We start from the raw sequence: 12,879 nt of genomic DNA, 5'->3' as shown, positions 1-12,879 counted from the left end.
TTAATGTATTGACAGCTAAGAAGTTACGGATTATGATGACAATATGCCAAATTATATTCGATTGACAGAGTTAGGGGCTTTTCCAGAGCAGCGAGGTGGGAGGGGAAAGTGGGGGAAATGGCAGTAATCTACTTTAGTGAATCAGCAGAGGTTTTAATGTGAGGATTAGAGTGCGAGTCGTGCTGCTGGTGCTGTATGCGCGAAGTTGAGCACAAGCCTCGCCCTCCACCCCCTCCTTACTCCCTCTGTCCTCTGTTTGCTTCTGAACTGCTCGCTGTGGCTTCTCCCATTCTCTCACACAGAATTGTATTTTCTTAGCCTTTCACCTCTGTGCTAACAATTAATTCCCTTTTTTCTCCTTAATTTGTTTTTCTTATTCTCCACAATAGCTCTCCCTTGCAGTTCAATCAAAGCTTCCCTTTTTACTCTTTTAGCAAATCTGATCTCATATTGAAAAGATCAATCTTTTCTGAAAAATTGTTTCTATATGTGAATAAAGACACTCCCAAATAAGTAAATCACGTGTTGACAAAACAAAACATGCATATAGTTGATTTCTAGAGGTATTTTGTTAGCCATATTAGTCTAAATCATATTGCAATGTTTTAGGGGAAACAAGAAAAAAAATTGACCACACATTTGTATTTTTTTTTATTTTAAATTCGTAATATTTTATTGATATTTTAACTAAAATGTCAAATCAAAAATGAAAAACTTCAGCCAGATGGGGTGAAAGGAATGCTTTGTTGTCTTGAGATTAGTTCATTGACTTTGGCATTGAAGAATATTCCTTGTCTTTGGCTTTCAAAATGTCTTCAGTTGCTTTGTCGTTGTTACTTTAGTCATTGACCAAATACGAATGGACCTTCTGATATCTGCTTCGTATTCATGACAATACTCAGACACCATGGTCATAATGAGCCTATCCCAGTTTACTTCAGATGAAAGGTGGATCACACCATTGACTTGTACCCAGTCAATTACAGGGCATGTACAGACAGAGACAGACAATTAGTGTTACAGTTGTAAACAGAAAATAGATTCAACTCGACAATTCAGACTAAAATAATACATTCTCAGATTTTTAGTCAATTTAACTTTTGGCCTATTTAAGAGTATGAACATGACTAAAACAGAAAAAAAAATTCAAATAACAGCATGACACAAAGACTAGAATAAAATTAAGACTAAAATATGTCACCAGAAACAACACTTCAGTCAACCGTACACACTCGATTTTTCAGTGAATGGTAAAGAACCACTACACCAGCAGTCCCCACCACGCAATACAAATTATGGAAGGGAAAAATGACTAGCGTATCAGCTTTCTGGCATGCGTCATCAGTGGCCTGCTTCTGTGCATATATTTGGAAGGTTGCTTTTCTGGTATTTTATTCAAAATTAAACTGCCAAGCTTTCCTACCCATAGGCATGTTTGAATTTCAAACCCTTGCTCTTCATTGCTTTCACTCATAGTCTTCTTTTTCTCTCTTTCACGCACACGCGCAGGCACACACACTTGTTCAGTGTGCTGTTAAATCTAGAACCAAGAATGACTCATAGCTTTCCTGCAGGTTCTTCCTCTGCTTCCTGTCCACAGTTTTACTTCAGCCTACCCACCAGGTTTCCTTCACTGCATCTCTCTCTTCTTCCACATTTATTAATCACCATCCAACATGCGCCTTCCATATCCACCCCCACCTGTAAATCCATGGTATTGTTCCATATTCTCCATAATCCCTCTCCATAATATCGAGGTTAGCGGTTAATTTGCTAGTGACCCTGTTCATGGTATTAGAATGATTTTTCATTGAAACATACACAGAAGAAAGAATAATTTTAATGGTTTCACTCAAGTGATGAATGGCCAACAGACCTATTAACACTGGTGAACAAATTTGAGCAGAAAACGAAAACCAAAGTTTGCTGATCCGGTGCCCTTCATAATCATTGGCAGCCCTACTTAACACGTGTTAAAAGTCTTTATTTAAATGACACTCTTATTGGAGAAGGATACTGAAAATTGTAGAAAAGGTTCACCCAGCACAGAATCAAGCTCCTCCAAATGCCATCTCTGTCCTCAGATTTCGGAGGAGCCAGTCTCTGTTGGCGTTAACCCGATGGCAAAGTCATTGGAAATGTATCCCTTGAATCAGCGGTTTTAGGCTTAATCTCGGAAGAGTGTCCTACAGCTGTGGTTCCATCTGATAAAAGGGAGATTACAAGGATGATTTCCTGCAGATTTGCTGCAACAGATTACGTGAAGGGCACAGTCAGGCCTGCCATTGCAAAGTCCAATGCTGCGTCCACCCTTAGTAGTACTTTTAAGGAACAAATGTGAGCAAACACACTTGCCTATCGTTTGGCAGCTACCTTGTGAGGTCATATTGTGTTTTGTTTATCCGTCTGTACAAAGTCAAATATCGCTAAATTTCTTAATCCGTGTTGCACTCTTTTTATAATCACTTTTTAACAGTGAAGCCAAATCCGAGCCAGGTTCCATGCTGCAGTGGGATGTCATTGTATGTACATGGGCAGGCACAGCGCTCGGTATTCGCAAATATGTCGGAAACGTACTTACTAGTCAAAAAAATTTACTCCACATTGGCTTCCGCTTCCATAAACCACAAACATAATTTGTGCATCACACTGTGGATAATCTGGCCACATGGAAAAAGAATACATCGATCTGAAAAGGACACTGACAAATCAAACTTCATCCATCTACAGAATTCTCCAGAGCATATGGACCCGACGACATCCCGCCAAGCTTTTCCACTCGGGCCTGCCAAGCTAATTCAAGAGTGACTCTCCAGCAGCGATTCTATTAGCAAGCAGCAGCAGAGTGCTTCCTTAAATACACCCTGTGCACTCATTGGTCAGGCTACAGCGACTCAGTTTTCATCACTCCCCTTTGTTAATGCCAGCGTTTCATTTAGACATTTTAGGAAGTGATTGATTTTCTTGCTCCCAACCATAGATTCGTAGAGTAGAACCACACATTTTAAACTGTAATATTCATGCCTGTCCTCATGCTGCCTGTCCTCAAACCCTGAATATGACAGCTTTCCTGATGACAAGGCTTGCCTGTAAAGCATTTGGCGAAGAAACCAACTGACATCTGGAGCATTAGCTCTCAAACCTTCATCCTAAATTAAGAGAACGGGTGGAAAACAGGAGGAGGCAGGTTGTTGAAACAGCGGCCAGCTTCATAAGAGAAAAAGTGAGAGGCGTAAGATCTATATTTGGAACTGGATTTGACATTTGAACACATGATTGCGATGATTTGCAGCTCCCTTTTACATCCATGTTGAATCGACGCTTACATTCATTAAGCAAGTAGCTCTTGGCTGTGAGGGATATTGAGGGACTGGAGTTTTACATGTGCACCACTAGTAGGTCTCTTTGAATCATATTTATGTCTCCCATCACCATGGCTACAACCTACAGCAGTGTGGAGGCGTGCTCTGCGTCTCTCTTCTGCTTTCCCTGGCGAGCTGATCCCACAGTTGTGGGTTAAAGTAAAATAATGGGTCTTCTGGGTCTGAATCCTTATCTTACTTTGAAAAACACGGTCGCTTGTGGCTTTTAACTTTTGTCATCAGACATGACCCAAACTGATGGCTGTGTTGTACTTTTTTTCATAAACGTAAACAAAATATGATGGATGGATGGATGGATGGATGGATGGATGGATGGATGGATGGATGGATGGATGGATGGATGGATGGATGGATGGATGGATGGATGGATGGATGGATGGATGGATGGATGGATGGATGGATGGATGGATGGATGGATGGATGGATGGATGGATGGATGGATGGATGGATGGATGGATGATGGACGGACGGACGGACGGACGGACGGACGGACGGACGGACGGATGGATCCTTGCAATGCTCACTGAGTTTTGCAAAATATGATGAATATATGTACTCTCTTCTTGTCTCCCAGAAACACCTTACCCCAAGATGCTGGCAAGTATTTTGACAGTGCAACTGGCGTATTGGAGGTTCCAATGACAGTGCAGGTTGCTGGGCAGGTTTGTGTTATACGTACTGGAGTATAATGCATGGTCTGTTTTAAGTCTCCATGTGATTCTGGAAACATCTTTGACTTATCCCAAACAGAAACTGAGCCATAGGGGGTTGTAACCTATTTAGCTTGTTTGCTAAAATTATCTCATACCCCCAAGGCCCAGTTGATTCATGGGTGGTAACAAGCCAAGCATAAAGGTTGTTCTACATTGTCTAAAGGAAACTGTCTCAACTGAAGCCTGGATTCTAAAATGCAGTGAAGGTGCTTAAACATTGGTATAGCACTGTGTCCAGTCATGTTTTTCTTCTAGCCAAATTGTTGCCTCCTTCCTTTTTTCTCTGGCCATTATTGCCTCTCCCTGCACGGACACGGATGGGAGGCAAAGCCCTGACAAGGAGCCAAAGACAAGGCCAGGATGTTCCTGTGGTGCACCAAATGTGTTGCCTACAAGCCCTAAGCTTCTGGCACTAAAACATGCACACACAAACAAACGCACATCAATTTTTTAAGGTCACGAGCCAGTATAGCCTCCAGCATTTCGTATCTGATAATTGTAAAATAAGACATTAGGATTGGTGGAATATGATTTCCATGCCAAGACTTTGGTGACATAATGGCAAGACATAATGATTCGTATTCCTGTTTTGCCACCACTTAAATACACGACGTCCACGCAAAGGAAAACACCACACCTCAAGTGTGCGCCTCCTAGACGTCTTCACCAGAGCACACACTACTTGGAGTTCATGCTATGTTTTTTTATAGAAAGCACTAATGCAAAAGAAGATCTCTCTCCAGATTGCTTAAATGATCCCAGGGAGAAATCTGTCAAGACTATAGTGGAGTGTGTGGATGTGGGGGGAGGCATTAGTGTTAGTACAACCAAAGAGTTTCCAGACAAAAACAATAATGGCTGATGTCTAGCCTTCAGTGAGTGACAGGGACTGTACTACCAAATATTAGAATGCATATTTGTTTATCTAGTAACGCAAATTATTTTGGTGCAAAATCTCGTATATTACAATTATATGAACAACATCATACTGCTATAGTGCTTGCCATTCTAAGTAATAGAGGCTTAGCACTATTTGAGAAGGATAAAAAAAATTATACTGTATGAAGAAATACGGTATATCCCAAAAAAAAATTAAAATATTGAAATCACAACACGCTTGTTAAGGTGTCTTAATACTTTCTATACTGTATGCATGTTACTGATGTCAGATGAATTTCAAAAGCGGTTAGAGTTTAAAACGGTTAATGTTGATGTTTTTAGGTGCAGCCTGTCATTTACACGGTCCAAGCCATTGTGACTTCGTCCGACTTGAAGTTTGGCCAGAGTGAGGTGGATTTTGGCTATTGTTCTATCTACCAGTCATTCAAAAGCAGTGTACGCCTGACCAACATGTCTCTTCTACCTCAAGAGTTTGGTTTTGTTGGCCTGCCAGAGGTGAGACCTGTGATGCCCAATCAATGTTCTATCATGTGCTGTGGATAATGATCCAATTTTACTTTGTAATTGGTCTGAAAATTATTTAGGGCCACAACCTACGATTACAACGGAAGAAAAACATGTTTTTGTTTCTGTCCCTATATTCAAAAACAGAACCTTAATTTCTGTTGTCTGCACTAATAACTTGAAATATGATTCAGTTACTGTTTTGGTTTGTAACATTTAGGAAACTTGTTGAATATGCTGACAATTGGTTTGCCAAGTAAATGCAAAAGTTTTATTTTGATTCAACACACATCTACTTTGATGGAGAATCTAAATTGTTGACAAGCTGAAATCCAAAGAATGATTGCTCAATTAATCCAAAAGTACGAAAAGACTTTTGCGCACTTTATATTCTGCTCACTCTACAGTTTGTTGACGTTCAACCTAATGATGGCTTCGGCACGCTTCTCCCGCAAGAAACACTGGAGATTGATATCATTTTTAGCGCTAGCAAAGCAAAAGAGTACCGTTTCCATCTGAGCTGCAAATCAGGAATCAACAGGTGACCTTGTAGCCCTCGATTGTAATGTCACCAAATGGATGATTAAATTCTATCCATTTGTAATTGTCTTCAGAGTTTTTCCCCTGGCTTGCCGTGCCATGGGTGTCTGCCCTACGTTGGCGCTCTCCCATTCCCTGGTGCAGTTTGGACCCACGGCAGTTGGCGACCAGTCCACCGCTCTCCTTTACCTCACCTATAACCAAACTGTCCCAAACCAGTCCAAACAACGACCCTCTGCTGGGGCCTTGCTGTTTTCCTTCACCCCACCTCAAGACTCCAGCATCAGTATCACTCCTGCTGCAGGACGCCTGCTACCTGGCAAGGTGAGAAGAGGAGCACCTCGTACAAGTTCAGGCTGACATTTAACGGGCAATTTTAATGCAGTAAGATATCAGTACTTGGACCCGATTCAGTGGTGACATATTTTCTGCTTGCAATTTATAGCGTGTGTGTGTGTGCTTGTGCAGTCATCTGAATTTCATTTGTCATTTCTGTTATTCTTGCACCACATAGTTTTCTCTCTTTTTAAATTTAATTATGTCAATAAGCTAATAGAATTTCAAAAACAGATACATGCACATGCTCAAATTAGTACGCCACAAGGATGCTGCTAGGTCATTGGGTATGACTCTTCTTTGGGGTTAGGACTCCCTCTACTGGAATTGTGACAGAAGTGAACATCTTTCTCAAAATGCAGGCAGAATACAACACCTGCCTCACAGTTTTGAGGTTCAGGTTTCCAATCAAAGCTCAAGACTTCCTGTGGCATCTGAATGCGCTTTAGTTTGTTACCAGCTTCACACCCCAAAGTCAGCTTGGATAGGCTACACCTCACCCATGACAATAAGGACGGACGTGCTGTAGAAAATTGAGTTTCAAAATATATGTGCCAACATATTATTTGGCAAAAAACTAAATATTATTAATCATGCAACAATATTAACCAGTGTTTGTCTTCTTGTTCCTTTATTCCAGAGGTGTTTGGTCCTGGTCACATTTAATCCCAAACTTGAAGACCGCAATATCAAGGAAGAGGCCTTGCGTCTCCTCAGAGCCAAGCAGACCAATGAAGCAGACATTAAAAAATTACTTGAAGAAGAGGTGCAAGTTCACTCTAATGTGCTACGCAAACCTCATTGATATTTGGTTCACTTCAATGTCAATAATGTCATTTATATTACTGATGTTTCAAAAGGCTAAACGGGAGGTGGAGCCCAGCAAAGGGAATAAACTGTCCAAGAGCAGCAAATTATCAAAAATTTCTGCCAAAACTGCAAGCCCAACGTCACCGACCGACAGCATCGACGCAGGGTAAGCGTGTCTTCTACCAAAGTACGTTCAATTCATTATTTTTAAAAGAACCATCTTACACATCTGGGAAGTGCTTGGCCAAGTCTACAACTTGGTCACGTTGTCAAAATAGGCCCTACAATTCGAGGGTCTAAATTGGCTGTAATTCATACATTCATAAAGCTCACCATAAGTCAGTCTCATCTTCCTTGATGTATTTGTGCTGAAATTTATTTTCCTAGAGGTCAGAGGTTTGAGGAAGCAAGGGCATCTCTGCTACACTCCTTCACCTCACGCTACAGTGAGTACACCATCCCGTGTTTTGTGTCAGATGGTGACCCTCCCGAGGAGGACAGGCAAGCTCAGCCAACGTGGAGGTAAAAATAAAGAAATAGCGTCCAAAGTTTGTGACATCGCCAAGCATTTTACAAGTAACGCTTTTATATCTCCCATCCAACATGTCAACGCTTTTATATCTCCCATCCAACATGTCAACAGTCCTCTCAATACAGTCTACTTAAAGCTCCAGTGCCCTGCTGTACAGCCCCCTCTAGTGGTAGTATCCAGCAATATTAGAAATTATGCCTTGGATTTCCAGCAAGTGGCAGTAGGTGAGGACAAAATGCCCATGTGCCAGGCCTACGTAGAGTTGTGCACTAAACTTCATCCATGCTTTTCGGCCTCTGATTTTTAGGAGAGAGAGTGACGAAAAAGTTTTCGGTCAAGAACATTTCGGCGGAATCTCTAGAGGTAGCTTTTCATGGTCAACCAATGCATATGATTTTTCTAAATGATACTTTATACAGCTTTATGATTTACATCCTTCTAACAGACACTCAAAAAATTGTATTATCATTAATATTAGTAGCAGTATTAGTAGTATTACGTATATATTCAACACACCAGACGTTGTACATAAAAAGAAATATGAAATCCTTATGACAAATATGTATTTATTTTTTTATATTATTTTTATTTATTTTTTATTATTATTTAGATTTGTAGCTACTGACTAAATATGCATATTTTTCTGAAATAGTATCGTCAATCTTAAACTCCTGGTGTTGAGACCTAAACACTGTTATCATGTCACCACAATTCTGTGCTTGTTTTCAAGTTGAGGTCATCATTGCTGGATATATATGGACCCTTTTTACTTCTTAACGCTCTCAGAGGGATAGGACCCGGAGAGCAACACACCTTGGTGTTGGCCTTCTGTCCTACGTTGGAGAAAAAGGTGCCACATTTAAATTACAGCTGCTCATTGCTGGGTCAGTCATTTGCACAGTTGATTAACGTGAATTAAGCACAGTTGTCTCTCTATGGAATGATTTATATGTTGAGCCGAATCTAATATGGTCCCCTGATTGTTAGTACTGTGAGATTTTGGAAGTGCGTTGTCAGAAGATGACCCTGGCTGTGACTCTGCGTGGGGAGGGCGTGGTGCCGGCCATCACCTCCTCCCACCCTGGAGGGCTCTTGGACTTTGATTATGTGCTGGAGAAGGAGAGCACCTCACATGTCCTGAAGGTGAGCCAGCATATTTACATCAGCACAAACTGAATTTCCATTTTGGTGGTCATAAAATAAACATGTGAAACTGAAATGGGTTACTCTTTCAATGGTTTTGCCAGTAATGTCTAAGCAAATGGTATTCTGAATATGTTGGTTACTTTTGATGTTTGCATTGCATAGTCTGCATAACAACTTTGAATGCCATAACTGTAAGGTTTTGTCTGTCGCCGTGACAACTTGTAGCTCCAGAACAGCTCAGCTGTTGCAGTGGGATTTAAGGCGATGTTGTACAGCCTTTCACCCTCCAAGACTCAGGGTGCTGATGAAGGCGTGGCCCTCCTCTTGGGTGGTTACACGGACTCCAAGATCCAGCCTGTTGTAGGTAAGAAGGTCAGTAGGTATCATGCGGAAGACGGATGAAGAAGCTAAAGGTTGTGCATGGAAACTGGTATACACAATCGCATACTGACATTCAGTTTTTCTGCGTGAAATTACTTCACAAGACAAAGAAGTAATAGTTTTCCTGTAAATGTGAATCTGGTGTAATTGTGGTCGACAAACGTAATCACGTGTTTTACCATCAGCCTTCTGTATCAGTAAAATGAGCAGATATAGCAGTGCTAAACGCGGTAGTATAAATATACATTGTGTATGCTGTGATAAGTTGAAAGACAGCCAGCAGCAATGGTAAAAACATGCATTTTGTTGGACTATGTGCAGGGACGCAGAACCACAATGGGCTTAGTGTTTTCAGTGTTCTGCCAGTGGAAGGAAGCATTGCCGCGAGACAAAGCCAGGACGTTGTAGTCACATTTCACCCTGATCACCCTTCCGTCAACTATTCTGATCAACTCACCATTGAGCTTGTCAATAAGGTCTGTAAAAGCAGCACACAAAGGCCACAAGATCAGTTTGAAGGGAGAAATCTTAACTGTAACTACCATGTGTAACCTAAATATGATGTATTTTTAAACATACCATATTAGCAGCTAAGCATTTGCTAATTCACCTATTTAAATGTAGTTTTGGTCCCTATGGGTTGCTTATTCACCGAAACCTCTACTTATTTCCTTTTTTGTTTTGCATGTTTTTAAAGACAATTATAGTAGCTATCAATTAATAGCAGATTTTCGCTGTGTGGTGAGGTGGACCACTTAATTTCTTTCGTCTTAGCTTAAAATCCAGTGAATTATTTCATGAATAAAGTGACTAGTTGTTTACTATTTAATTCACATGCTGGTGTCCATATGTGGTTCTGAATTATTTTAAAAAAATGATACAACATAATTATGCATTACCAATTATTTAGTATACCCTCAAGCTACGGCTCTTGGATCCCTGGGGGTCCTGTGTGCTCCATTTTGATAGTTTGCACCAAATAAACCAAACTAAGTGTGGTTCTGTTTCTGTCTGCCAGAGAAAATTATGCGTACTGGATCTGAAAGGCGCAGCGTCGTCCCACAATATGTATCTGTGTGGAGGAGATCCACTGACAGTTCCTATTGAATCCCTTCTTCCGCCACTAATTACCAGTCAAACTCAGCTCGAAGGTATATATATATATACGTAATCACCTGCTTTCATCTCTGCTGTTCTCAGCCTGTAATAATAAAATACATTAGGGGGCATATTCTCCCTTTTGCGCTTAAGTCAAATTGTTGGCACTCTTTCAAGGTGCCGCAATTCTTCCATCCAGACTTCTAATACACCTTATCTGACCTTGCAAATATAAGTTCGACCACCAAAAAGGCATGATTCGGTGAAGGCTTAGGTTTGACCTAGTTTCCCGATTGTGGAGTTTTCATGTGAAGTGAATTAAGTAAAGCTTCATTTGGAAAGTAGTCAGGCATTAAATGTGAAAATGAGCCCTTATACTGACCTTTACCAGTGTGCATAACTCATCAACAAGCTACTTTTTTATGTTTTTGCATTAGCTTTTTAATAAATTCAATACAGTCCTGTACTAGCAATTTAATAAGAATACCGTGCTCATAACTGAACGCCTAAGAGAAGGTGCAAGTTGAGTGTTGACCAGGTTGCTAAGCAACACAATGCGCGCATAAATAACAATCTAAATACAAAAAAAACTATATTACAATGATTGTCACTGTATTTGTGATCAGCGTTCAGTCAGTTAAATACTCCTCACATCTGAAGAAAAAAAAAAATCATCAGCTTGCGCCAATCCTTTTTCCCCACCAATTTCTAAGATAATACGGCTGTCATTGTAATATAGTAGGGACACATTTTCAGCACAGCAGCACACTTTTTCTGACTCAAACAGGAGAATATGCCCTGGAACGATTAATGGTGTCCATGTACATGCTCCTCTGTGGATAGCAATGGAATGATGTTTCACAGCAAGCCTCATAAAGGAGACAAAGACATTGTTCATGCAAATTGTATATGCAAATACCACAATTGATGTTTATTTAAGCAGCTGGTATATTCTTTAGTTGTCATAACACAACTTTGGGGAAAGGTAACATTTCATGCTCTTCCTCACCAGGACAGTCAGAGGACACGGAAATCCCTGTACTAGTCACCCTGCGGGCCAGCTACAGCAAGGGGACCATCAGACCCGCAGTTAGAGAGCTGGAAGTAGGCTGCATACGGGCCACTAAGAAGGTAGTAATGAGGCTGATGTGAAACTTTTAAAAATGTATTGTGTTATAAAGAGCCTTTACGATTGTCCTCACTGTTGTAATTGTTCTACTGTGTGTAATTACCCTGATGGAGCAGCATTTAAGGCATACGTCAAAACATTTAAAAGTTAAATAATTATCATAATTATGGAATATTGACAGGCAAAATGCAAATCTTCCGATATGACAGAGGTGTGAAATCCTGGCCAGAAAGTAAACCCTGCCGGGTTTTGGCTTTAGCTACAGATGCTTCTACTCAACCAACCTGCTCTTGAGTAGAAAGAAGCACCTGTGCCAAAAAAGAAATGACCCCTGTGGCTAAACCCAAACTCTGGCACAAAAGAGGATTTTCATTTTGGCTTTTGATACAATAAACCAATGCATTGATTGTATCCTGATTGCTTATTTGGATCAACTCATTCAGGGGAGTGAATTTAACTGGGACAACATGGGATCCCTGCAGCAGAAGGGCTTCTATGTGGATCCCAGCAAAGGCAATGTAGAGGCAGGCACCAGGCGCACCATCAAGCTCACCTGGACCCCGCAGAGTGGACACAAGGTAAGACATTTTTCACATTTTGCTTCTGTGTTATGTAGTACAAAGACAAAAAGGGGGGTGGTGTTAACAAATGAAACGTGATCATCCAACAGCAAAGTGAAGTTAATACAATTCCAAATTTTTGCTGCAGATTCAGCAAAATTGTGTAGTAATGATATAAACAATTTGTGTTTCAGCCTAATGAAGTGGTGAAGATGTGTGCGCCTCTCGCATTAAAAGGTGATGAAACGAGTGTGTACAGCGTCACTCTCTTGGCTTTAGTCTCCACTCATGTGGACTGATTCCTTGGATTTTTTTTTTTCCAAAGAAGTAGCTCGGTTTTCGAAGGCGAAGCGAAAGTCAGAACAGCGGTAAACCACAATATGTTCCCCAACTTGTGTTTTTACACCAGAAATTGGAAACAAATCTTTAATACCATGGAGTGTCATCTTACACAACTGCAGATTGAAACAAAAATAATAAACATTAAGAAATCATTGTAAATGTTGAAGTAGCTCTTCTGTTGGATATGATCATGTGCACAACCTGTAGAACAATTTAGTCACAGCAGACATCACAAGTTGCGATTGTTTTTTTTTTATTTTTATTTATTTATTTTTTTTTACAAATGTGTAGGAAATTCCTGACGCTGCACCTTTATCTAGATCCAGACCAAGCAATATTAAAAAAAAAAATCTTCCTTTGTACCAAGTAATGGCTTCTTAGAAATCAGTTAAGTAGTCTTTGTATCATCTTGCTTCCAGAAAATTTGTCTGACTAATAAGTTGACTCAACACTTAGTGCACTTAGTTTTACTGTGCAGGGCAATGCCTGTGTAACGTTGGCCCCA

At 40.5% G+C, this 12,879-nt stretch overlaps 2 protein-coding genes across 8 annotated transcripts in view; both read left to right on the top strand.

The window, feature by feature from the left end:
• Nucleotides 1–12,740, top strand: part of cfap74 (cilia and flagella associated protein 74) — a 150,021-nt gene extending 137,281 nt beyond the window's left edge. For 6 of the 7 annotated variants that reach the window (XM_088369368.1, XM_088369367.1, XM_088369365.1 and 3 more), the window contains 17 exons: nt 3,958–4,045; nt 5,318–5,491; nt 5,908–6,041; nt 6,115–6,364; nt 7,017–7,142; nt 7,237–7,352; nt 7,574–7,708; nt 7,830–7,942; nt 8,026–8,081; nt 8,449–8,568; nt 8,706–8,861; nt 9,090–9,228; nt 9,567–9,721; nt 10,264–10,396; nt 11,356–11,474; nt 11,916–12,050; nt 12,227–12,740. In XM_088369368.1, coding sequence (XP_088225494.1) covers nt 3,958–4,045; nt 5,318–5,491; nt 5,908–6,041; nt 6,115–6,364; nt 7,017–7,142; nt 7,237–7,352; nt 7,574–7,708; nt 7,830–7,942; nt 8,026–8,081; nt 8,449–8,568; nt 8,706–8,861; nt 9,090–9,228; nt 9,567–9,721; nt 10,264–10,396; nt 11,356–11,474; nt 11,916–12,050; nt 12,227–12,331 — 2,254 coding nt within the window. In that variant the 3' untranslated portion in view covers nt 12,332–12,740. Of the gene's footprint in view, nt 1–3,957; nt 4,046–5,317; nt 5,492–5,907; nt 6,042–6,114; nt 6,365–7,016; nt 7,143–7,236; nt 7,353–7,573; nt 7,709–7,829; nt 7,943–8,025; nt 8,082–8,448; nt 8,603–8,705; nt 8,862–9,089; nt 9,229–9,566; nt 9,722–10,263; nt 10,397–11,355; nt 11,475–11,915; nt 12,051–12,226 lie in introns of those variants that run through there. The other variant, XM_088369371.1, reaches the window with a different exon arrangement.
• Nucleotides 11,943–12,879, top strand: part of LOC148402610 (guanine nucleotide-binding protein G(I)/G(S)/G(T) subunit beta-1) — a 31,944-nt gene continuing 31,007 nt past the window's right edge. The window contains exon 1 of the mRNA XM_088369380.1: nt 11,943–12,050. The gene's annotated coding sequence lies outside the window, so the exon portion shown is untranslated. The remainder of the gene's footprint in view (nt 12,051–12,879) is intronic.

Source organism: Syngnathus floridae, chromosome 2 (genome assembly GCF_059516105.1).
Source record: "Syngnathus floridae isolate MCC-2025c chromosome 2, RoL_Sflo_1.0, whole genome shotgun sequence".
Classification (NCBI taxonomy): Eukaryota; Metazoa; Chordata; class Actinopteri; order Syngnathiformes; family Syngnathidae; genus Syngnathus; species Syngnathus floridae.
This window is presented reverse-complemented; position numbering and strand designations above follow the sequence as displayed.